General features: G+C 36.5%; 1 protein-coding gene across 6 annotated transcripts in view; it reads right to left on the minus strand.

Annotated features, from left to right (window-relative positions):
• The window catches only part of BIRC6 (baculoviral IAP repeat containing 6), a 174,355-nt gene that overhangs the window by 80,843 nt on the left and 68,218 nt on the right, over positions 1 to 25,294 (minus strand). For 5 of the 6 annotated variants that reach the window (XM_032102542.1, XM_032102544.1, XM_032102545.1 and 2 more), the window contains 20 exons: positions 23,365 to 23,580; positions 22,793 to 22,976; positions 22,252 to 22,407; positions 21,770 to 21,903; positions 20,003 to 20,156; positions 19,106 to 19,222; positions 18,036 to 18,190; positions 16,749 to 16,875; positions 15,800 to 15,910; positions 13,125 to 13,258; positions 12,081 to 12,208; positions 9,418 to 9,980; positions 8,689 to 8,864; positions 8,061 to 8,157; positions 7,689 to 7,883; positions 5,566 to 5,766; positions 4,675 to 4,954; positions 2,326 to 2,582; positions 1,050 to 1,158; positions 329 to 550 (listed from right to left, as the gene is read on the minus strand). In XM_032102542.1, coding sequence (XP_031958433.1) covers positions 329 to 550; positions 1,050 to 1,158; positions 2,326 to 2,582; positions 4,675 to 4,954; positions 5,566 to 5,766; positions 7,689 to 7,883; positions 8,061 to 8,157; positions 8,689 to 8,864; positions 9,418 to 9,980; positions 12,081 to 12,208; positions 13,125 to 13,258; positions 15,800 to 15,910; positions 16,749 to 16,875; positions 18,036 to 18,190; positions 19,106 to 19,222; positions 20,003 to 20,156; positions 21,770 to 21,903; positions 22,252 to 22,407; positions 22,793 to 22,976; positions 23,365 to 23,580 — 3,716 coding nt within the window. The remainder of the gene's footprint in view (positions 1 to 328; positions 551 to 1,049; positions 1,159 to 2,325; positions 2,583 to 4,674; positions 4,955 to 5,565; positions 5,767 to 7,688; positions 7,884 to 8,060; positions 8,158 to 8,688; positions 8,865 to 9,417; positions 9,981 to 12,080; positions 12,209 to 13,124; positions 13,259 to 15,799; positions 15,911 to 16,748; positions 16,876 to 18,035; positions 18,191 to 19,105; positions 19,223 to 20,002; positions 20,157 to 21,769; positions 21,904 to 22,251; positions 22,408 to 22,792; positions 22,977 to 23,364; positions 23,581 to 25,294) is intronic. The other variant, XM_032102543.1, reaches the window with a different exon arrangement.

The following is a 25,294-nucleotide window of genomic DNA, read 5'->3' on the forward strand; positions in this document are numbered from 1 at the left end:
AGCAAGAATAGTCCACTACAAGACCTCACAAACGAAACCATGAACCAGCTAACCTTTCACATATATGCAAGTATATATACGGATTTGCTGTTTCATTTCAGATTTTTGGGTCTTTAAACACAACTATACATGGAATATGTGAAAGGCAGCTTTGAGTTTAGAACTACAGAACTACCTGTTTGGATATCATTAGGTATCCACTCTATCAGTTAGCTCCAGGGATGTGACCTTCCACTACTATTTTAAAATCAATGCCCTTCAAGTTGTATTATGGCAGTGAACAGTTTAGTTACAAAAATCATGAGGGGCAAAACTTTGCTTTACTTACTCAAAGAGCTCCCTGTCCAGCAACGCTGGCAGATCGTATTCAACGAGCAACTCGTAACTGTGCCACAGAATCGCTGCCACGCAGTGCAAGTGGGAAGGAGATGGCATCAGAAGCCCATACTCTCTGGTTGAGCTATTGGGACAAATGTAGCTGACCCGGCCACTTTTTTTCATAGCTGCAACTCTTGCAGAATCACTGACCCATTTCAGCAATGCTTGAATTCTGTAAGACAAGATGATGTTGCACATTATAAAGGATCAAAGAAACACTCAGAATCCAATTAACTTGCTGGTTTATTGTAATCTAATTTACACGTTTATCTCTTCCTTGGAAGAAAAGTTCAAGAGTGAGCTCAATCCCTGTTTTCTCAAGACTTAGATCACGGCAAAAATTAATTAAAAAAATTTATCTTGGACAGCCAAATGTGAACCTTCTACAGAAAAAGAAAATATAGCAGGTATCTGAGTTCTGAGTATTTGAGAGGAAAGTCAGCTAAAAACCAAAGTTTTATCACATTTATAAGAGCAGAAAAAGAGGGACAGCATTCCCTGGAAAGGATGCAAAGAGCTAGGACAGAAAGCTTTTTCAGATTTCTGCACTTTCATGCTATCTCATAACAAACAGATTTCAAAAATGTTTGGTTTTATGAACTAATATCAAGCTACTGTTTAGCAGATTACTATTTGTATATGCTTCCACATGACAACCCAAATAACATTACCTATCTTTTGTTCCAGGGTCTTGAGTTGTTCCAAGCTGATAAAGAATGTCTATTGTGGAGTCAGAAGAGAGACCATTTAATCTTCCAAACAGTAAAGGGCTATTCAGATCTTGCCGCATTCAAAAAAAAAAGGGGAGGGGAAATAATAGAAGTACTTACATATGTATTTTTTAAGTGTACTAATGACATTATTACAGAATTGCAATATTAACATTGAATTAAGTTTTGCCATTAACGTAAGGATGAAACTCTTATTCACACCACTGTCTCAAAACTGTGCATTTTGTATGTTCAATGTTCAGCCTTACTATGAAAGGAAAAGCCATTACAACGTTCATCAGATGAATGGAGGACTTAGAGGTTTACACAGCAGGGTTTTCTTCAACATATTCCAAAAAGACATGACTGATTCCAACAGAGCTGTCAAATCTCTTGCTTCACAGAAGCAAACACTTATTTCAAAATTAAAGCTTATTTAACTCCAATTTCCATAAATGGGATTAGATCTGAAGATCTTCACAGGTTATTTCCTATTCAACTTCATCCTCTGCCCCGACAGAAAGTACTCCCCTATCTAACAACAATCCAGCAAACCTGAGCAGTCTACACTGAAACACTAACTCATGGCAAAAGAAGACATGGAAGCCAATTTTAAAAAGTGTTTTCTGTCAGCAGCCTCAAAACAGGAAAAAAATTAATTTGTTTTCTTTCATTTAAAACATGATAATCATCATAATACAAAACAGCAAAGTGGTATGAAACCATAAATACAAATTCCCCAGTGCATTAACAGAATGGCTTCTGCAAAATTTCACTGTGGGACATAGAACATAGTTGTATCTTCATTATACACCTCCAGACAAAAATATTTTCAGTGCTTAGTGTTACTCAGAATTCATACTGTCCTACAGACTACTGCTGCCCAAATACTGCATTGGTTTTCCTTGACAGTACTTGTGGCAGTACTCTTTATTTTAAAACATCTGGACACAATATCTAAAGCAAGAGACGTTTAGGATACACTGTACATCCTACTCCGTTTCTTCAAAACACTCACCTAATTATGAAAAACCAAACAACCCTGGTTGCACTGCTTTACTGTTGTAGGACTACCCACATACAAAGACTGTGATACTTAGAAGCCAATCAAAGCACAATGGCACGTTCTGTCAATCCAGATTCAGAATCAGAAAGCAACATGCAAATAAACTGTATTTGTACTTTTATACAAGCAATACTTTCAAGCAACAAGTGAAAAGAAAAACACTGCACTCACCTGCAGGATCACTCCCTGATGCCGAGCAGTTTCTTAGAAGAATGTCAATCAATTTTAGGCCAATTCTGGTGGACTGAAGCCCAATTTTCACAAGCACAGCCTCAATGTTTGGAGAATGCATCCCACAGTAAGGGGACATTAGTAAAGCAGCACATGTCTGCAACAGATTAGCAGTGGGTGCTGCAGCACTAGCCATCATTCCTTCCAAATCACTTATGTGAGTGAGGCAGTGGTGCAATAATCTTAACCATCCAATACTGAAAAGGAAAACAGAAAAATGAGCTGATGTATTATTTTCTTATTACATTATTTTTCATCTGTAGCACAACTATCTGTATTAGATTATAGGGCAAGTACTGCAGAAAATTTCTGTGACATGATCAAACATCATCTGAGTGAAGCAAATGACTGAATTTCAGACCGCAATGTAATATACAGCAGTAATGCTGTTGCAATCATTGTATTAAGATTGCAAGGAAGGCTTAGTGTGTGGGCAGGAAGAGTTAAGAGCCTACAACTTTTATTACTAAAGTTTCTCAAGATTTCTCGGTTCACATGTGTTTTCTTCCACTAGGGCCAACCTGCTGAGGGAGGGATGAAAGGGAAGGTGTTTATGCAGGGGAATGGGTGTAGGGTGGGCTTGGGTTTTATTGGTTGTTGGGTTTTTTTGGTTTTCTTTGTTGGGTTTTGTTTGCTTGTGTGTTGTGTTTTCTACGTCAAAAGGAGTGAAGGTGCAACAGTAGTTGGCATTAAAATTATACACCTGCACAACTTCCCTGACATTATAAACTTTCAGGATCATACACGTTTACAATAAACTACAGTGAACTTTAGGGAACCTCATTTAAATTGCATACCGAAAAAGCACAGAAATTAAAAACACGTTAGCTACTACATTTCCCTCATGTCTCTCATTCTTTGACAAAATCATTCAGAAGTCCTTCTAATAAAAAATCCTGAGAAGCAAACCAATTGTAATTGAATCAATTTGGAAACAAATCAGTTAGACTTTACTTATAAAATACGCCACAACACTATTTAAACTAGCATCATGAACAAGATGGCAATCTAAGCTGTATGTGAAATAAATCGCATCTTTCACTGACAAGTTCTACACTAGCAGGTTAACTTGTTTCCACAGCTAACCTTTACCACAGTTTAAAAAAATGCAAACTTGCATATAGATCTTAAATTGAGCTTACAATTTTATTTTAGGAATCATTTGCTCCTAAATCAATTGGATTCATCAACTACAAGAGAGCAAGTTCTCTGTTATGCCTAAAAAAAATTTATGCAAGTTTATTGAATATATCTGTTGCATTACTATCATTATTTTATTGAGATACTTAAAAAATTAAGCTGAAAGCTACAATAAAACATTTCAGGAAATGAGGAACATACACTCACCTCCTTTCTTTAGATACTGATTATCCTTGTGTCACTTTATTATAACCTTTTCTGAAGTAAAATTATAGTATAAGTTGGCTATAATAATTTCCTTCACTGCTATTCAGGAGCAAAAATCAACTTTAGTTTTACAGTTTTTATTAAATATACACTGAAAATATTAATGTTCTCTAAATTTACTTATGCTCTCAAAATTTTTCCCTGCAAAAGAAAAGTTCTTAAAACTTTCCCATGCTCTCTTTAAATTTATAAATATCAAGGTTCAAAGATAAAATATTTAAAATTAATGAGTTTTTACAATTTAGTAAGCTAAATTTAAGAACAGAAAATCTCAAAAATCCATCTGGTAAATTAAATTTGAAGTTGGAAAACTTTGACACTTTTAAAAAAATCCTTACGCGTTCATTTATTTTTATTTTTAAAGAGTGAGAAACTCAACATGTCACCTAACCAAATGAAAGTGTTTGAAAAGAAATCTTGCTGATATGCCAGAATCATAACAACATTCAGCTCCTATTTTTGAAATGTTTGCAAACAGCAATATTAGATATGACTTCCAGAAAACATTCCATTGTTCTATTTCTACTCCTGCTCCAATACTTATGTAACTCCATTGACTTCTATGAGGATAAGAAGTATTTTGGCACTCCATTTTTCTTGACAACTGCCTACCCATTAAAAACACAAAATGCAACTCTAAATGCTTTCCTGTGCTTTGTATTCTCTCACCATTGCAGATATGAAGCACTCCCTTTAGATATGCAGACTAAGCATGCTACTAAAGAAGTGAGAAGTACTGCTTATATTTCCCTTCATATTGGGGAAAAAAAAAAAAAAAAGGAAGAGTTTGCTACTGAAAGATCTGACTCAGAGAAGAAACACCATAAAAAAAACCCCAAACCAGGAACTGGCACAAACTGTCCCCTGACACCAGAGCCTTACCTCGTTTTAGAGACCTGATCCTCAGAGGGAAGGAAGGGATTATTGACGGTGGCAGAGGAGGTGTTTCCAAAGGCTGTGAGGCCTAACAGTTTGATCTGAGAGAGGCCCAGGGTACTGGCATCCCGAGGACGATGGAGACGAAGGCAGACAGCTGAGGCAACTTCAGCTTTTACCAGCTGGATTTTTATATAGGTGAGACCACTCGTGATAACAGGAGTTGACAGAGGTAACATATTGACACCATCTGCGCTTATTTCAACAGATACTGATGAAGGGCAAGCTACAGAGCAAGATAAGAAGGTTTAACACTATTTTAAAATCTCTATTAGTTTGTCTTCAACAGCAATACATGTTCAACACTTAAAATTCAGAGAACAAAATGACTGAAATGATCTCAGGCAGACACTACTACAGAACTGCAGCTGAAGGACTTGACCTGGGTGATGGTACATGTTAAAATGCACAAGCATTTTGATACATGGTATATACAGTTTATCTCAAAGATTTCAAATGAAGGAAAGTCCTGTCACTGCAAACAGTTTCCTTATCAGGGCTACAACAATAAGAGCTGCAAATATCATGCTTTTTCCCAACTACCATAGAAAAGCATTTTGCCTGAAGACGCTTGACCAATTTCACTTTCTCACTGGGCAAAGTCTTTTGACATGCTTAACATGAACGCCACATAACACCTACTACACTAGAAACCAAGCAGAGGCAGGGCTTTCCATTCTCAAGGAAAGCAGAATTGGCAAGCTTTTCAAACTTATTTTACAGGCATTACTCAAACAACCTCTCAGCTTTAGTTCATCTGATTATACTCTTTGCATTGTTTCCAAATCCCAACCTTCAAATTTTTGAACTGGCATCAACATCAGTGAATCTACTTACTTGCCAGAGAGGCCAGGTGAGGCTGGATGTGGATCTCCTTGAGCAGCACAGCTGCAGGAAGGTGAATCGTGAGGTCACACCAAGCTTCCTCAGGTAAAAATATGTATGACCATGCAGCAGAGCGAGCCCGTCTGTGGGGAGGAGTAGCCTGCAACAGCACTTCAGCAGGCTGGGCAGTGGGACTGCTTGAGGTGATTGAACCTTCAGAAACAGCACCATTAACACTGATTATTAATGTTTATTAATAAAACCTGGATTAATTTACAACCTGAACTGTGGAAAACACCTTTTTTTTTTCTGTCTCCTCTCTTTTGCTTTATCGATAATATCCCATGTGTAATGCCTACTGCTGAGTTATTTTTCTTTTACTTGAGACTGTTTTGAATAGGCAGTTTACACATCCACATGCATATGTGTGCCCTTGAAATTTGCTAGGGGACACTTGCTACCAAAACTCTAAGCTTACTCTCAAGAGTACATGAAAAAACAAACCAAACAGAAAGGTGCAGCTTGAACAGTATGCTTAGAACTTGAACTCAGTTAATTCAGTTTACATCCTTTAAAGGTTTAAATACTAAAATAACATAAATGACTTTATAAGCAACTTCTGCAACCCTTTTTCTTTAACAAGGTTTCACATGAAAACCGTTTTCTAAAAAAGACACCAGAATCAGAAAAAACCTGACCACAGCAGTTGCTTCTTTTTCCACTCCTAGCATAAGGTAATAACGAAGAAGGAAGATCTAGGCTGTCTTCTTTAGCAAGTTATAGGGTATAACAAGAGCAGATTTGAGCTGGTCCAAACTACAGGTACTTGTGGTGTTTTACTTTAAAGCAGCTATAGCCTGACCCCACAACTAAATGCCTAGCAGCAGCTGGACATTAATTCCTGAACACATTTTAATAAACTTTCCTCCCAAATGAATTAAGCTCATCTCAGATAATAACCACATGATGAGAATCAGAATGTACCACAGAGACTACTAAATGATGGGAATCTGAATGTACTAAGTGAGGGTAAACAGAAGGTTAATTTCAAAAGCACACTCCTGACTGAAAGTTAAATACTAAGAGAGATGCACTCATGGCAGAACATCAAGAATTGCAGCACTTTGTAAGCTGGGAGATAAGGTAGGAAGGAACCTACCACCACACATGCTTAGGATTTTTACTATTTAAAGTAATAAAAGAGCCAACATTTGCAGGATTCCTAAATTTACCTTTTAGAAATTTGTGAAGAGCAAAGTAGATTCCAGTGGCTCCTATTCTGCCCCTACTCTACCAAATAAACCTCTTCTTACTGTCTTTTGTAATGCCATTATTTTTGACACTCTTAAATTTGAATTGCAGGACTGAATGGATTCCTCTCTCATCCAAAAATCTCTCCAGAAATTTTAAAATTAATCCTTTCTTTTTCCCCGCTCATCACTGAGACAAACTGTATGAATATATTCAAGGACTACAGTAGGCTAGTGGGCAGCAAAAGAAAACAAAGACACTAGAATTGCAAAGGAAAGCCTTTGTAAGGCATTACAGTACCACTACCTCTTAAAACACATTTTAGTTAACTGGCAGCCATTGTATTGATATCAAAACAGCATTGGAATTCTAACAAATGCTCATGCAGGCAACATGAGAGCAGCCAGAAGTAGATATGAGTGCACCATCACTAATATCAGTCTTATGCTCCAGCTTCTTCAGCTCTGCTTCACATAGTTCAGGCTCATTCTCCATCATTCCACCACACTATGCTTCTGTATTAGCTCCATCAAAATTGATATGACTTAAGAGAAGTTAGTGAGTCTTAGCGTGTGTAAGGCAGATGGTGGGCTGGAACCATGCATCCCCTGACCTAGGGGAGGAGAAAGGGGCTCACCTTGATGCATGACTTTACCAGATCACTTCCCTTCCTTCTCTGCTCTGTCCACATGATATCTTATTACCTGTGGTGGAGGGGACTAACCTCATCCCTCAACATTACCTTGAAACACCATCAATCCCTCTCATTAGAAGACTTAGTAGTATTGGAACACTCAACACTATTGTAATACTTTTTGCTAAGAACTTGATACACATTCAAATGACCAGCAGACATTTATCTAAGAGAAAGAAGCATTACTCACCCAAAGGTGCAAAATTGTGAATTCCTTCTGCATTATCAGGCTCAGAAGCGAGCACTCGGGCTTTCAAACTGCTATCTGTTGCTTTGGTGGGACCAGAATCCAGGAATTTCATAATAGTTGAAACCATGCTTCTTGCTGTGTTAACAATAGCTCTTGTGCTTGTTACCATGTTGTTACAGATAAGTTGAACACCCCCTGTGTATAATGTGGGCAGAGAGAAAAAATACTCCTCAGAAGCACACAAGAGATTCCACACAAGCAAAGGCCTGTTTAGTAAATTGGCCCCTGTAGACACATATATGTATTCCCTAAGTGCCAAAAAAATCTAAATCAAACCCTTTATTTATGTGGCTAAAGAAAATACATTCTTACCCATATCGTGGAAAGCCTTCAGAGCCTCACTTGTATCCAACACGCGTAAAATGAACCAGAGCAGTGGCTCAGATAACTGACACGTGGCAAGAGAACCCTAGCAGAAAAACAATTAAGAAATACACAATTTCATACAAAATCAGTACAGTAGAAATTCACCTAACAGCTCGCAGCCTCCCCATTTAGTAGGAAAAACTACCAGAGAGGAAATGCCACCACAGTTGCCACCATACAGCAATACCATGTTCCACATGGTTCAGTTCTTTACATAAGAGAAGTGTTTGGGGTATGGACAAGCTCAAACCCACAGGGTGAGCAGCTTAAGGGAAATAAGAGTACTGAGCATTAAAATACCCGCAATAAATGTGCTTCTCACTTGCATATAATAAATTATCTCATCGCTCTTCAAGCCTTTAGCCAGGAATGCTTACACGAATGTGAAAATGTCCATACAGAAACTCTCCCTCTACCATGGGCAACAGAACAGCTTCCTAACCTCAGTACCCAAATGAAGTAAGGTCATAAAGATGTTAACATTTCTTTTACATAAAACTAGGTGAGTTTTCTGACCTAATTACTGATTACAGAATCAACTACCTTGAAAGACAGCAAGCCTAAGGGAACTTACCTGCCTTCCCATGTACCCACAGGCCATGTAGGTAAGAATAGGCTGAAGCATCACTTGAACTGTCGTTGCTTTCTTACTAAGTGTTGTCAGGATAGTGAACAACCCATCTCCAACTGATATTGCATCTAAGCCACCATGAAAGTTCTCATGTTTAGTGAGATGTAAGCCACTTGCACCTTAATGAAAACAGACAGTTCAAAGGTCACAAACTGAGACCTAACAAACCATTAACAGCACATAAGAGATTTCAAGAATATTCAAATGTTCACATGACTTTTACAAAGTACAAATGGACCAGTTTTCAGGATCACATGAATTACAATTAGTGTTCCCAGATATGTATAAATACGAAGACTTGACCCAGGAAGTCAGGAAATTTAAATCAAATTAGACCATAAAAAAGAGTGCAATTAGTGAAGGAAACAGGGTAACTACAAGGATTGGAATCACTCCTAGCTAGACAATCTCCATAGTTCCTTTAACATTAAGCATTCTGAGATTCAGCAAATTCAAATGCCAAACACATTGCTGTTTGGTTTCAAATTACTGCCTTCCACGTCATGTTAGGATTTTTTTTTCAAGCATCTGTTCCCCTTTACCTTCTTTTCTCTTCTTTCCTGCCATCTCTGTGACACATTCTTTCCCATCTACACCCGGCTTATGAGTTTGCAGAAGTTTTAGATGTTTTACCACCCAAAAGACCTTCCATCTTACTCAAAAAATACCTACCAATAATCATTGCCATAGCACTGCTGTTACACTGGCCAAGTGCAGACAAAATCTGGCTCATAATTTGTTGGTTGGCTAACACCAAGTCTGCCACGTATGCAGTTGATCCTTGAGTATTAGGGTTGCTTCCATTGCCATCTTTGCCTCCTGAAACCTTTTCCTCATCAGACACACTGTCTGTAGTACTGCTTGCTACTGGAACACGGGCACTGTATTCTCGGTTACTGGAAAGTGGCAGCTGAACTAAAATGTTTATCAGCTTTAATAAATCAAACATGAGTTGATCCCTTGTCATTTCTCCACAAACTGCTTTGGCATCACCTGGACGGATAATATTGGCAAAAAGCCCTCCAAAACATGCTCGAGCACCCACAGAGCTGTCTGAGCCACTGCGAGACATTACTTTGTCCGAACACGTAATGTAATGATGCACAAGAAAGGTTATAGACTCGATTACTGCAGAAATAGTGCTAACTGATACAACTTCAAAATTCTGTTCCAGGGTGAATTCCAGGAGTTTCACTTGAGCATCCAATGGTCCCTGGCCTGTCTGGAAAGCACCCCTGAAAGAAAAAAAAAAAAAAGAAAAAAAGAAAAGAAAAAAGAGAGAGATTGCAAGTTAAACAGGTTTGGCTGTTTGAGTATGGCTTTTTCCTTGATTTTTAAGAATCAAAAAGCACACCAGATTTCCAATAAATAAAAATCTAGCTATTTTCAGAAATGCATGTTGCAGCAAAATCTAATCTTTCACCTGCATCAAGCTTTTGTAATTTTTTAATACACTGGTCATTAAACAGCCTGTAGAACCTGCTCATGCCACCACCTTCCTGATACCACTGAGGATTAAGAGGTTAGATTTGAAAAAGGCTAGGATTAATCTTTCTTTTTTTTTAATTCGGTTAATTTCGTAGGTAAAAACTTGGAAGAGTCTATATATAGACTGAATAGTCCTGTTCAGTTCTTGGTGAAAAGTTTCCTACATTTGCAAGAAAACCTCATGGGAAGCAGTCACACAATACTTTAATATCACGAGGATTATTTAGTTGGTAACAGGAAATCGTGATGGATTTTTTCTTCCCATAGGCCTTTTGTTTAGCCTATGCCACTCCCCACCCAGAGATAAAAAGAAGAATGGTCAGGTTTCACCTATCTAAATAGTACTTATACATAAGACCATGAGAAGGTACTCAAAATATCACAGGCTGGTGCTTGTAGGTTGACTGCTTGAAGGATTTCTCTTCGGGATAAGTTTATTTTATCAATTGTTTTTACACATATAGTGGTGGACTACAAAAAATAACCTTTTGAATCAGTATCTAAAATAAAACTTGTACTGGTTACTGAATACTTCTCTGTATCTTTTCACCTTGATTAATCTTATCCTAACTTTTTAAATTAAATAGAGAACAAAACAGTTTATAGAAACAGCCCTGAAGAAAATATTTGAAATTTAATTAATTCTAACAGTAAAATACTGCTTTTCTTCACAATTAATCTTATCATCAGACACGGTACAATTCAGTAATTACCTGTGTTCTTAGAAATAACCATCTAAATCCCTTTCTGGTACTTCGCTTCCATTTCATGGCATTTCAGTCTCAACCTAACACACTTCAAAAACTACCCTTTCAGTGGTCTAATTAGCTTATTTCAAACAAATGCTGGCATGCAGACACACACTCCAAGGTTCACTGTGAATCAATGGTTTTATTGTGTTATGTCTCGTTGAAATCACTGATCATCAATATAACCTGGTAAACACCACTGCTATAATTTAAGTTACAAAGGTAAAATCTCTTAGAGAAGGCAGGAACCATTTTCTGTAAGATTACAGAATAGATAACACCAAAGTGCCACCTACTGGGAACCCAGAACTGAGGAAGCTCATCCCCAGTTATATGAAGCCTTTGCCTGGAGATGAGCAGAATGTCAATACCATAAAGAAATGCTTCCTAGTGTACTTCAGACTGAACAACTGCCTTATTTCCAGTGTACCACTGGATACAGAGTCTTGTGCCCATTGGCTTTGCCTTGAGGAAGCAGAACTGTGAAAGACAAGACATAAGCTCTTATCTCTCTCCTGGCCAGAGACACTTCTCTACACTAGTGGACATCAAGAGGCCCCAGGAGAGTGGGGCAGAGGATGTTTTCCACTGTCGTGTGGAGAGAAAAAAAGCCACCAAAGGTAAAGCAATAAAATATATATATTGCATAAATAGAATTATACAATCTCATATTTCATCCTACCATGGAGAAAAGCTATCCCTACTATTTTCACAATCTATGAATAATTTCTGGAATCTTTCACTAACTCAGACTTCTCAGTATACTTTTTTTAATAGGTAAGCTCATCAACAGTGTCTTTACTTTAGGGAATTACTTCAACAAGTCTACACCCTAGGTTTAAATAAAATCAGTACAAAATTTTAGTGCTTCTGTTGACAGTCCCTCATACAGACAGCTGTGTGTGAATTCCAGATGCACTTTTCCATGTGCCAGGAGCAGCTCAGATCCTGCTGGTACTGCTGCAGCCACAGTGACGATTTCCACTGACACGTAACTTGACAGTATGACAAGGCATACACACATCTTAGTTGTGATTCACAATCACACAGATTTTAAAGAAAAGGAGGGTATGAAATAAAAAAACATGTAAGATTTACCTTTCTGTTGAAAGTATATGTATTAATTTCAATAAAAATTCACTGAACATCTGAGGACAAGTTGAAGAAAGGTGCACTTGCAATCGAGTAAGAAATTCTTGCATAGCTTGCGTTGCTGTTGGCCCAACCTAGAAGAAAAGGCATTTTAGGAAGTACTATATATAAATGAAATGTCCTCAAAAACATTAACATCTTCTAAGAATAGGAAATTATTGCACAGCTTACCTTGCTTTCTGAAAAATTTTACAGTATTTTTACAGAGCTAATCTATCCATTTATATTACTTGTTTTTCTATTACTAATCAAGAGTCAAAAGCAAGAAATTCAGTTCTTTGTCTATAACGTGTTTTTCAGTAATGCAAACCATACTCCATACAGAATGTATTTCTGTGCTAATCTGAATGTTTTTAACAAACTACATACTTATGTAAGTACTTTAATGACACTGTGCACTGTTAAAGTTCTGGAAATGACTATTATTTTCTGAAAAATTTGCTGGAAAAAACCCCCCTGGAACTACCAGGTGTTTTCTGTCTCCTAAACTGAGACTCCTGTCAAATACTACATACAATTAAGTTCACTTGGGCTTTTTTTTAAACACTATTCGCAGATATTTCAAAGACTGCAAAAACCAAGAAAACACTACTTGAAATTAGGAGAGGGAGCAGATACCACTTGAATTCAGAAACACGCAGAAAAGTGTAATTTTAAATTCAAGAATTCTTAGATATTAAAACTTAACATTCATTGGCATTTTTTTCCCAACTCAACAAGATTTTGGGAAAGTAACTGAATGGAACACTTCATTAACATATGGCATCCTCTCCCTGTGGCAAGTCTCCAGAGTTGTAAAAACATACCAGCACTACTGAGTGTATCAACAACACAAACTTCCCTACGGTTGCTCATCAGAACCAACTAAGACTATGACTAGAAGAAGAAACAAGACAAGGATATAATACATTATGAATGAACATATATTTCTATCAACTGTCTTGAAATCCTATTACAAACAGTTTTTCTCTTATTTTAATTGCTTGTTACCTGTGGACTGTGTTGATTCGTTCCATGAGGGTTAGTGCCAGAAAGAAATTTCACTAACACATGAATGAGGTTGGGGTCTGACACCAACAATTGGGCAGTACTTTCCTGAGCTCCAATGGCACTGGTTGGACCAGCTTAAAAATGAAGACATAAAAATTAAGTGTGTAATCTTAAACATTAAGTGTAAATCAAATATCTATAGTGCAAATCCCTTATATTTATTTCATGATGCAGAAATATTCTCAGCTAAATCAGCTACCAAAACCTCCTTACTCAGGACTACAATTTTGAGTTTTCCAGAAAGTACAGATATAAAGCCCCAAAACTGTCCAGTCAGTGCTCCAAGGTTGCTAAGGCAGTATTCCTGAAAATAGAGATTAATTTTGTAGGTGCAATACATACAGACATTTTAATTTGTCTCTTTTTGTTAGTCCAAGACTTTAATAAGGCTTAAGTGCATTTGTTAGTTTGTCAGACAGACCAAGTGTTCTGTTATGCTGTAAACAATCACAGTATTTTTGTTCTTGGCACATGCAAAGACTTCTCAGAATAAAACTGTAGGGAGCTTAACAGATAAGAACTCTCAACACCAGAATTTGAATTAAAAACCACCCTTCAGTGATCAAATGAATGAGCTTTACTACATGTGAAGTCTTACTCTTGCAGCAGTAGTATACTGAATCAGTTCAAAACACTTTATGAAACAGATGCCATGGAAGTGGGATAATGCTTTTTGATAAATGTCATCATGCCAGTGTTCTCCCCTGCACAACTGGCACAGGTGTACAACTCCCCCCTGGGGAGGTATAGGGACATTGACAAGTAGGCCTAAAGGTGTTCATCCCTTCTCATAAGGCATAACTGACTCAACTATGCTGTCTTTAAGAGGCACCTGTCATGTCTTAGGTGGTGTCAAACCATCAAAGACCCCCAAAATGCCCCAGACTCATCTCAGGGACCTTCCACCAGAGGATTGTGCATGATCCAGTGTTGCATCAGGTGGGCATTCCCACCGGAACTCGAATGTATATTAAACCACTGAACTCTGTGTTTCCTAGGTTTCCCCCATCCCTGATGGATCAAAATTGTGACCATCAATTCCACCAATGGATATCTAAATTGCAACAATCAAATCTTGTCTCTGAATCCACAGGTGGTGATACCTTTCCTCTCCACTATCTAATCTTATCCTTTCTTTCTCTTTCTTTTTTTTCCTTATATGTTTTTCTAAGTTGTATCTTTATACTTACGTATTGTTTCACTCCTACAGAAAATAACCAAAACAGCTACATATCTCCTTTCCATTGCAACCAAATCAAATTGTTCTAAAATAAACCTGCCATAGAGGTATATATCTATATCTCTCTCTCTCTTTGTGTTATATATATATATATATATATATGACCAGTGATTATTTGGTGTTGTTTCACTCTAATCCACCCCACGAGATCTATTAACAAGAACCTGTAACCCAGCCTTTAGTGACAGGTCATGACACTTGCATCTCCAACCCTTTCCAACTCAACTCCAACTCACAATCCTATATACAAAAAATCCACAACCACATTCATATGCTCAAGTGTGCCTGCCATGAACCACAGGGGTTGCTTCTGAGCAGCTTTTTATTCACCTACTGATCTCAGGCAACTATTAAAAAAACTTTTGCAAACACACAGCTGCCTGTCAGTGTCAGAGAAGAACACTGAGCCTCATAACACTTGCAAGATATTCACATATCATCCCAGTGATACACACTGCATAAATTTGGAAATTTTTCCAATCTACAGACACAAACTGGAAAGTTGACAGTACATGTGCTTGCTAACTGAAAGCAGTTGTACCAGAAATCAGGCCACGTTCTATTCTCAAATACTAAGAATAAGAGCGAAGTCTCAGTTTGTGCATAATAAGTCTCTTCCATTAGTTTTTGGCAGTTCTATTTCTTCACCTGATGGCAAAAATTTCAGCAGATTTTTGTGAGACTGATTTCTATATAACATCACGGAAAGGGGACAGAGAGTACAAATTTTAAGAAAAAAGTGCATCTTAAAGTCAGTGATTTAAAATGGCCAATATGAAAAAGAGATTCATAGGCAATATTTAAAAACCACTTCCTTTAATTTCTATCAGTCTTGTGGCAAAATCTCATTCACAAAGTGAGATTATTTCTAGTGTGTTATTGAGCATATAGAGAATGTGAGATATACTGGTATGCATAGGGAAATGAAATGGCTGGATTTCTATTTTAATAGATTCAACTTCTGGGGGCTTATTTTCAGATAGCTTAATATAAGCAGTGACTGGTGCCTGCATATTTACAAAGTATTCCTACTCCATCAGAAAAACTACAATCTTACTCATAGAAACTTAATCATTCCCCTCTGCTACTCCTTCTCATAGTGCAAACCTAATTTTCAGGGATCATTAGCTAGTTCTAAAACGTTTTTTGGAAGACATTGACAACTACTTATAATGACATTTTTTTTACCATAAGGATTTCTGTTTCCCATGGTACAAGCAATTCAAGGAGATCACCCTTGAAACGCCTGAAGTTAATGGAGAACAAAAGTACTTATATGACAAAAGGAATGTTCTGGAAGTCTTTTGATGGAACTAACACTCATTTGTACATCACTAAAACTGTCAGCATAAGAAAACCAACCAAACAAACTTACCGTTAAGCTGCATATTTGTCATGAGCGTTAGGCTGTGAAGCACAAGGCACCACGTTCGGAGTAAAGTATTAGGATACCATGCCAGAACTGACAGGAAGCTAGTTACTGAGGCTGTCAAGAAGAAAAGGTTTTTCCAAGCTTTAATCTTCAGGGTATTACTATAAATTTCTAATTTTTACTGTAAGGTGCTATATTGATTATTGTTATTAGTATTATTGTTCCTTGTATTCATTTTGCTTTGACAACCATTGTTGCAGTAAATTAGGAAAAGAAACATCAACAACACTTCCCAGAAAGTGGCCCACAGAACTTTCTACAGTGCCCAGACAATGACATCTCAAAGAAAACGATGCAAAGAAACTGATTTCAAATGTTCTCATGGAAGTCAGCGTAACAGGTTCATTATATCGGGCATTAACACTTTGGATTACCACCACAAGATACCACAGACTTTCTTAATTATATAATATAGTGGAAGAAAAACAATTCAGCATGTCTTTGTACTAGATTAGTAGTCTGATGCTCAACAGTAACAGAGCTTTCCCATTCTGCTGACCCCTTTGGTAAGGGAGGGATCATAGGATGGTATAAAGGAGATGAAATTTATCAGGAAAGTGCATACAGTTGCACAGTTCATCTCAGACTAAGAAGTGTATTTTAATGAATCTCTTGGAAATAATTATGTGTTAAGAACTACAAATTTTACCATTTCATTTCCAATAAGTTCATAAAAATTGAATGAGTCAACTCTCGGTTACACACTAGCAAAGCATTTTCCACTTTAAGAGGAAAATGAGACCAAGAGTTCTCTAATAAGAAGACAGAAATTATCTCAATACTGATCTTATCAAAAATACTTACTTCAATACTTTTTGCTTATTAGCAAAAATTGAGTATTTAAAAAAAAAAACCAAACCCAAACTTATTTCCTATAATTAATGTATTTTACCTTGGTTCAGGGAAACAACAGGTATTCGGTTAGCATTATAAAGGAAAATATCAGCACCACTATCTTTACTTCCAGACGAGCTGGAATTCAGGCTTAATGTGAGCCATAGCTGCAATAGGGATTCAAGCTGAAAGGGAAAAAAAGCCACTATGAATCCAAATTCAGAACCCCAGAGCATCAAAGTTTTAAATTCAAAAGCCTGATCTACATTCTCAGCTGCTGCTGTTTCACCGATAACACACACACACACACTCCCTCTCCTTTACTGGATTTGAAAATTCTGCTAAACATAATATTCAAGGCAAATTCAGCCTAACTAGCAAATGCTTCTCCTATGTTTTTGCAATTTATTTCTTCCAAATAATTTCTCTTAAGAAGTTTCTTCAAACTTGTGTTAAGAAAATGCAGCTTTACACACTGTTCAGAAATATCTTTATCGTAACCTTATACCTGTAACATGTACACGTAGGTTTACCTGTAAGCTTTTGGAATGCTATTAAAGTGGTGTTTCCCAGTCAACCAAAATTATTCAAAAGGCCCATTTATCTAATGGGAAATCTCAGAGACACTGATGCTTAAATTGAATAATTCCTCTGAGGATAGTAACTCTTTAGATATTCTGGGGAAGCATCAAGGATGTTTACATGACAAACTGTATTTTAGATGAGATATTTAAAGAACAACTGAGGGATTGAGCCAGCCACTCTATCAAAATACCAAGAGGCAGGCAGGCATCTAATCACCTATATATACTGCACACACGACATTCCTTTGTATGAATCTAGAAAAGCATTGCTAAACCAATGACTTTTCAAAAAGCAAACTTTTAAATTTAACATACAGGATCATTGGATAATTCAGATTGGAAGGGACCTTTGCAAGTTATCCAACACAATCTGCTCAAAGACCAAAGAAGACATCAGACTTGGTCATGTGGGGGTTTATTCCGCTGGGTTTTGAAAACCTCCACAAATCTCCATTTGTCATTAAGTGTTACTTAGTGACATTTTTTGTTAATAAGCTAACAATTATCACTAAGTGAACATACAAACTTGTTTTTAAATATGAAAACGTATACCAGTTTTCCACTGTAACAAACAATGTCTTCTCTGACAAAAGCTTTCAGCAGCTTGATTATTATTGGTATTGTCCTTGACAGATTCATAAGCAATAAAGCACATAACATAACAGATTACCTGAATCCTAAGTAGCAAGAAGCATAGGAAAACAACTCTTAAATTTAGAGACAAGTACTATCAGAACATTTTAAGGTTCAAAATTCTATACCTGAACATGGTGGACTTGTAGCATGGAAAAGAGTTTGTTGAAGCATGCACTCAGCATAGGTATAGATGACAACTGCACAATCAGCTGGGCATTTTGGTTAGCAGCATGTAATCCCCTCAGCAATGAATCATCTGTGCCACTGGGAGACTGCGTCACTAGAAAACAAAACAGGGTACCATCCCCCCATGCATTACTTTGAAAAGTTGTCAGAAGTAATTTCATAATTATTTCCTTGCATTTTATACTTAAGCAAAAGACACTTTTTTATAATTTACAAGAACATCTTCAATGTAGCGCTCAGCTGAATTGGACTACTGACTACCATAGTAGTGGCATACTTGAATATCAGACATTTCCATCTTCACAAAACCTATTTGGAACTGAGTCCACACAAATTTTCACAGCTATTACAGCAGTGTCCTGGTAACACAATAGTAAGACAAACAATTGGAACATCTCTTTCACTCGTTATGGTACAACTGTTGCAGATAATAATGAACTTCCAGAGAGTGAAGTCTGAAGATGTCGCTAAACCTACTCCATCACTAGATATACAACCAATGACTGCATCCATATTAAGGTACCCAGAGGGCTACAAAGAAACACATTTTAACAAGATGGGCAGCACAACTCCCTGAAAAAGGTTCAAAAGTAAACCACTCTATGAGCATTTTTATAACATAAAGCTCACTGAACAGCTGAGTTCAAAATTGTATTTCATCACTCAGTAGGTGTAACTGTCAAATGCAAAGCAGCTTTCAAACACCAAGAATGCAGCTTCACATAGGAAGCTTAATGTTCACTTGCACCTAGGCCAAAAAATGAAAACCTTCCCTCCACTGTAGCATAATCCACATGCATACTTGACAGTTTCAAAAAGTGTCTTAAATACAGGCATATAAGTTATTCAAAAATCTGAATAAAGAACTCTCTAAAGTTCAGCCTAAGAAGAAAATTCAAGCAAAATGTAACTTTTTCTAAGCTACTAAGTGACTGCAGAAAACATTACTACAAATTTCAAAGCATCCTGATCATTATGTGAAGAGAATGATTTGACAACATGTAGTTACATGTAGGAGATGTGTTTGTTAATGCTTGTAGAATGGAATCAGCCTCCAGTGTGGACATCATTTTCAGCATCAGCTCAGCCTGCTGCTCAAGTCCAACTTCTAAACGTGCATCTAAAGCTGTAGAAGGCAACAAACAAGGTAAAACTGAGTTATATCAAGGACACACATAATTACAGAATCACAGAATATTCTGAGTTGGAGGGGACCCACAAAGACCATCAAGTCCAGCTCCTAAGAGAATAGCCCATATGGGGATTGGACCCATAACCCTGGTGTTATCAGCATCGCGCTCTGAACAACTGAGCTAATCTCACCTTTAATTTGCTCCTCTAACTTTCTGTAACATTCTAACAGACCTGAAATATATAACTATTAAAATACTGTATTTTTGTGAAACACACCAATATTTCTTCTCGCAGTCTCTTTACTGTCACACATGACAATCTGCATACGTTCAAGTAATTTCTTCCTAAGGCAACAGCTCTCAAACAAGAACCAAAAAGTTGTTTTTTCCCAGTGTAGCAGAAGAAAAATCTATCACCCAGTTCAGTAGTACTCCTACAAATGAAACAAGTGTGCCACTTCACTGCTTTGGGGTACAGCCAACTAGAAAAGAGCTTCCAAAATTTCCTGAGAAAATAGGAAAGATTTAAAACTGCCTATAAATGCATTCCAAAATGTTAGAAAATAAGATTTTCTGCTATGCTGGGCTTTTTAAAATGTAAGTTTCACATTATATTCTCTCGGTTACCACAGGAAAAAAATTGCGGCATACATAAAATGTAATTCTTTCCCCTTAAAATACATAGATATTGCTAAAATAGTTTCTTGTGCTAAGGTGTCAAATACAGTATTACAGAAACAAGGCCCCAAACACAACTTTAATTCATTGCTTACCTTGAGAGACTGATATGCTGACAGTTTGTGATCCATTTTTCTCTGTAGTTACGGGTGGTTTTGCAACTGGAATTCCAACACCACCAATGTAAGGATTGTAATTGTAGGTGCCATATTCAGCACCCCAGTAATCATACCAGGTGCTGCTTATAGGCTTAAAAAACAAACAAAAAACCAAGGGAAAACAATAAACATCAAGTCTTTAGATTGCCAAAAGCCTTTAATGACTAACAACAAACTCTGAAGTTAAAAAAAAATTAAAACCAGAAGATTGGTTCCAATAGCTTAAGAAAATTGTTTCAGTTCTTATTGCAGTGTAAGCTACTGAATCTTTAGTGACTGTCACAATCCAGCTATGTTGTTAGCTGCCTCAGATTCAAGAAGCCAATTTTAAAACGTTATTATCAGTTTTTCTTCACACATTTGTACCATATTGTAAATTTGGAAGTAGAATATTACACAGATATTTTGAGGAGTTATTTATCAAGACAGAATACTGTACAACTATACTATTAATGTACCTTGAAGCCTCAGTGAGGCTCAGTGACTATTTGTACTGGGCTCTGAAAAAGAAACAGTTAAATAATCTCTACTTCTGTCATAATTTTAGATGCTAAGAAAGCACATGGATCACAAGGAAAAAAAATAATGTTACACTGTATGAAGGCAATTTACATATGCTAGTCTTTTTAATGGCGAGATCCAATAGCAACTGTCATTTTACAGATATGGAAGCAAGTATTAAGAAGGATTAAGAATAAAGAAGTGGTTTTATGGCTGTTTGTTAGTGGACATCAAAGCAGGTAAGAAGATGATGAAGGTATCTTGGATAAAGTTGACTGAAGAGTACAGCCACATGACATGATAGGAGAATAAAGAAGGCAGGAAACATCAGTAACACAGAAATTCAGCAATATGTGTAATTTTTGGTGGTAGACTGAGATTTAAAGAAAAAATCTTTACATGATAGGTAATTGGTGGAAGGACATATGAGGGAATACAGAAAAAATTAGTGTTTTCTGAGCAAGAGGTGAAACAGATAATTTAAGTTAATTCAAATGAGAGGTTTAAGTCAACAGAGACAGGCATGGAAAAACTCCAAATGTCGTCCTTATGAACGACAAGAGACTCAATATTTCATTATGAACAGTGGGTTTCTTTAAAGCCCAAATATTTTTGGTTTTTCATACACATTGACAATATATATACTATTACATCTAAATGTAATTGTACTACCCCTGATATGTTTATTTTAAGTATATTCTTAAGTATATACTTCATTTTAAGTATAAAAGTACTTAGTAATTTCCTTGTTCCCCAGTGAAACAAATTTTGAAGTGAGTTGCTTCTCTTCATAGTCTGAAGCCAATTTGAGCACTACCTACTGCTGGCTTCTTTATTTAAGCACAATGCTAACAGTATAAACTCATCTTAAGGTCAGTTACAGAAATGATGCTCTAATCTAAATAAAAAAGGCAAGACTAGATCTTATCTTTCTATTATGTTTTTGTTGCCTTTAACACGTGCTGAAGTGTGAGTAAACTCAGAACCTCTTGTTTACACAAGTATCTTCATGCAAAAGCAAAATATTTTGTGGTCAACCGAGATGTGAATATTTACATTCTTTCCTGTCATTCCACATAAAACATTCTAAAAAACTAGAAGCACGTCTAAGACATCAAATACCACTACTGAAGAAGTGTAAGAGAGTAAGGATTTCACTCTCTCTCATGTAAAGGTTATCCTGAAAATTTAGGTGTGACATACCTTGAAGACTTTGGCTGCAAGGGGATCTTTTTCCAAATCAATATCCAAAGGATCAATATCAACTTCCATCAGGTCTTGCAGTAATTCAAGATCAATGTCCTTGTCTTTTTCCAATGATGACAAGGGTGGAGCACCTTAAATCATTGAAAGAGTATTAACACTAGCAAGTAAAAATTATAAAACAAGGATGTATAATACACTTAATAGATAATTTTAAGCTTTTTAGTATTACAATTTTGTGGAAAACGTTAAAATATGCAATCAAGTTGCCTTTTTAAAAATAATAGGAAAAACAACCATTTCTTACTTGTCAGATGTAAAATTAACTGGAAGAATTACTCATAATCTGCGTTCTTTCATTATCAGAAACTATTTATATTATTTATCACCAAAAAGTCTTCTACTGATACCTTGATAGATGAGTAAAATTTTTTTTACTCTTTTCAATAAATACACATATACAAAATTACGGAATTATTTACCTGTGATGTCATGTGTCAAAGGCTCATCTATGGTTTCCACTAACTGAACTGTGGACTGCTGGAGAGAGTCATCAGAATCTCCAGCCGAAGCTCCAGCATCTTCTCCCAAAGCACTCTCTTCCATAGCTTCAGCTGCTATAGGTGCCAACAACTCTCCTATGTATTAAATTAAGCAGACAACTTCATTTCAAGCTTTATTCCCACTACAAATTAACATCCCAGTGTCTAAGCCAACTGCCATTTTTTGTACCTAACTCTAAATTCTCTGGGAACTATTTCTCCAAGGGAAAGTGTTTTGAATAATTTTCAAATAATCAGGGTCATATAAATATTAACTTTTCAATGCACAAGTCACTGTAATTGTAATTTTACACTGCATTTTTATGCACTACCCTAAATGTTATGATTTGTTTGGGTTTTTTTTACAGTTTCGATTGTGTCAGCAGATTCTAACATAGTGATAACCAGCCCCCCCAAAATATTAAAGGAAGAAAGATTCCAGCATGAGATACCTTCTGAAGAATACAAACTTAAAACAAACCTGCTAGAATATCCTGTAGCATACAGGTCAGAGAATACTGAGCCCATGCTCCTCCCCAAGAGATGTCTCCTCTGTTAAAGTCAGTTCCAACAAGAAGCAGCAATAATCGTTCTAACTGAGTCTCATTTACAATCTCACATAAATGAATTGTTGGTCTTGTAGCATTTGCAATTCTAGCAAGAACCTATTAAAAAAAAAAAAAAGAAATAAACCAAATATATGCCTATTCATAGTTAAACCTATGAAAGTATATAATAGTTTTATTTTCTATGATTATTAGATTTGGCTTACAAGTAAACTAGATATTTTCACCAGCTCACGCTTTAGAATTTTGTGAGTGTAATTATATGATTTTTTTTTTTAAAGTTAATTTTTCCATGCAATTTTGAAGCCATCATATTGTAAGTTACACAAAAAGTGACAGATCAGAAAAACAACCCCACCAGAAATTATTAGGAATTCTAGTGCTGCAGCTGATTTTTACCATCAAACATGCAAAAAAGTAGTAATAGAAAGCTAATTTAATGTGGTTGCTACTGCAGTCACCTAGTGATGTTCCATATCCTGTTTACCTTACAAACAAAAAGAAGTAAATCTGCATGACAAGTAAAGTCCATGGACAAGAGAAAGAGTGCCAGCTTTTGCACTACAGAAATACAACGTTCATGTGCCAGCGTAAAGGGAAGCGGTTCAATTTCTGGAGTTTCCTTTGCTGTTGATACTTCTGTATCTAAAGAAGAACGAGGCCATTCTGCGGTCCGACGCAAGCGTATTAAGTCCTTGAAGTGCTGCAGAAATTAAATTTGAAACAACAGTTACAGTTTAAAACTAACCTCTAAATCTCTTCCCAATGAATCAGTATGGCAGCAATAACAGAGACTGTAAAACTTCTTTAAAAAATAAAAGGAAGTCTAAAAATGTATGAGAAACTGGAATGGAATTAAGGCTTTATTGGCAGGAATTTGTTTTGGCAGCATGTTATCTCAGATGACAAACACATTATCAAATTCAGGTCCGCAGAAGTGCCAATTAAGCCTTATGTATGCCATAACACATATTAAAACCACATATTTTCAAAGTTTCTTTCATCCTTCCACACCTGTACATAAAGCTACAGTTACCATAAAGCAAACTGCACATAAAAACAGCCAATATGGAAATTTACTCTTACAAGAACACTCACTTCTCAGTTCTTCACATTAGATAAATCATCAATAATTTCTAAATTTCTTAATACTGCCATGATACAAAGTATGCATTAGCCATACCATTAAATTGAGCTAGTTTCGTATTTGCTCATGGCTCTGAACTACAATCTTTTTGACAGAGGGCCTACATGTGACGGGAGAAAAGAAGGTACCTTCATTAATCCTCTCACCCAACAAGGGCATTCATTTAGCAGCTCAGCTCATTGTATCAGCTACACTAGCAGTCATTAGATAATACAAATGCCTCTTATAATCTCCCTTAAGCAGTAGCTACTGAAGTAGACCAAAGAAAAAGCTATTTACTAATGCAAAGGTTTCACCTTCTCCTAAATGCAGGACATGTTTTAAGTCAGTCACAGTGATTAGTAGGCAAAATAGCAAAACCTGCATAAAATGCAACTATCAAGTGTACACTAACACCTTAACTACAAGTTAAGAAACTACAAGAGGAAAGATCTTTAGATCAACATGGTTTTTTAATGCAACATGGCTACTATAGAGTGAAACTTAAAACAGCTGGACAGCACAGTTCAGCCAGTAACTCATTTAAAGACATCTCAAGGGGCCACCAGCAAGCAGCCCCCTTGGTATAACCTGCTGGAATAAAGCAGAAGATAGTGCAGGAAAGAACAGCTCATGACAAGCACAGTTAGTGAAAACTTACGGTTTCATTTTTATGCTAGTGACTTTTTTTTTCCGTAATTACTGGAAGTTTTAAGATTTCCCTTTAGATTGTCTGTAAGGTCCAACATTATGTAATCTCCTTCCACAGACCTATTTTCAGGCATCCTAACAGACGTGAGTACTACTTGAACTAGGGAGTATATATTTCAAGAGATACCTAAGTTTGGTAGCTAGAAAGACTTACACATTTTCTGTGTTCCCTGCAAAGTCCATGTTGTCATCTCCTGAAATCCATAAATTTCAGCACCTCCTCTCATAACCAAACCAATTCGTTAACTACTACATCAACTCTCAGTATCTGGGGCTTATTGCAAGATGCCACAACTGAAGTAAGTGGTGGGTACTTTCAGGAAGCTAAGGAGCTTATGACAAACTTCAAAAATAACTCTTAAAAGTCATATTTATTAGTTCAGGGAGACAGACACTGGCATGATTATTTTCTGATTACTCAACCAGAAAAGCATCTAGAAGAGCATCATGCATAAAAGCTAGCATATAAAGTACTATTTTGTCTTTCTACTGCTGTATGTTATCCGAAGTTTAATGACACGACTGGCATTCCCAAAGCTACAAGAGTATTAGTAATTTTGGCTATAACTACCTAAAAGAA

The sequence above is a fragment of the Corvus moneduloides genome, chromosome 3, assembly GCF_009650955.1.
Source record: "Corvus moneduloides isolate bCorMon1 chromosome 3, bCorMon1.pri, whole genome shotgun sequence".
Classification (NCBI taxonomy): domain Eukaryota; kingdom Metazoa; phylum Chordata; class Aves; order Passeriformes; family Corvidae; genus Corvus; species Corvus moneduloides.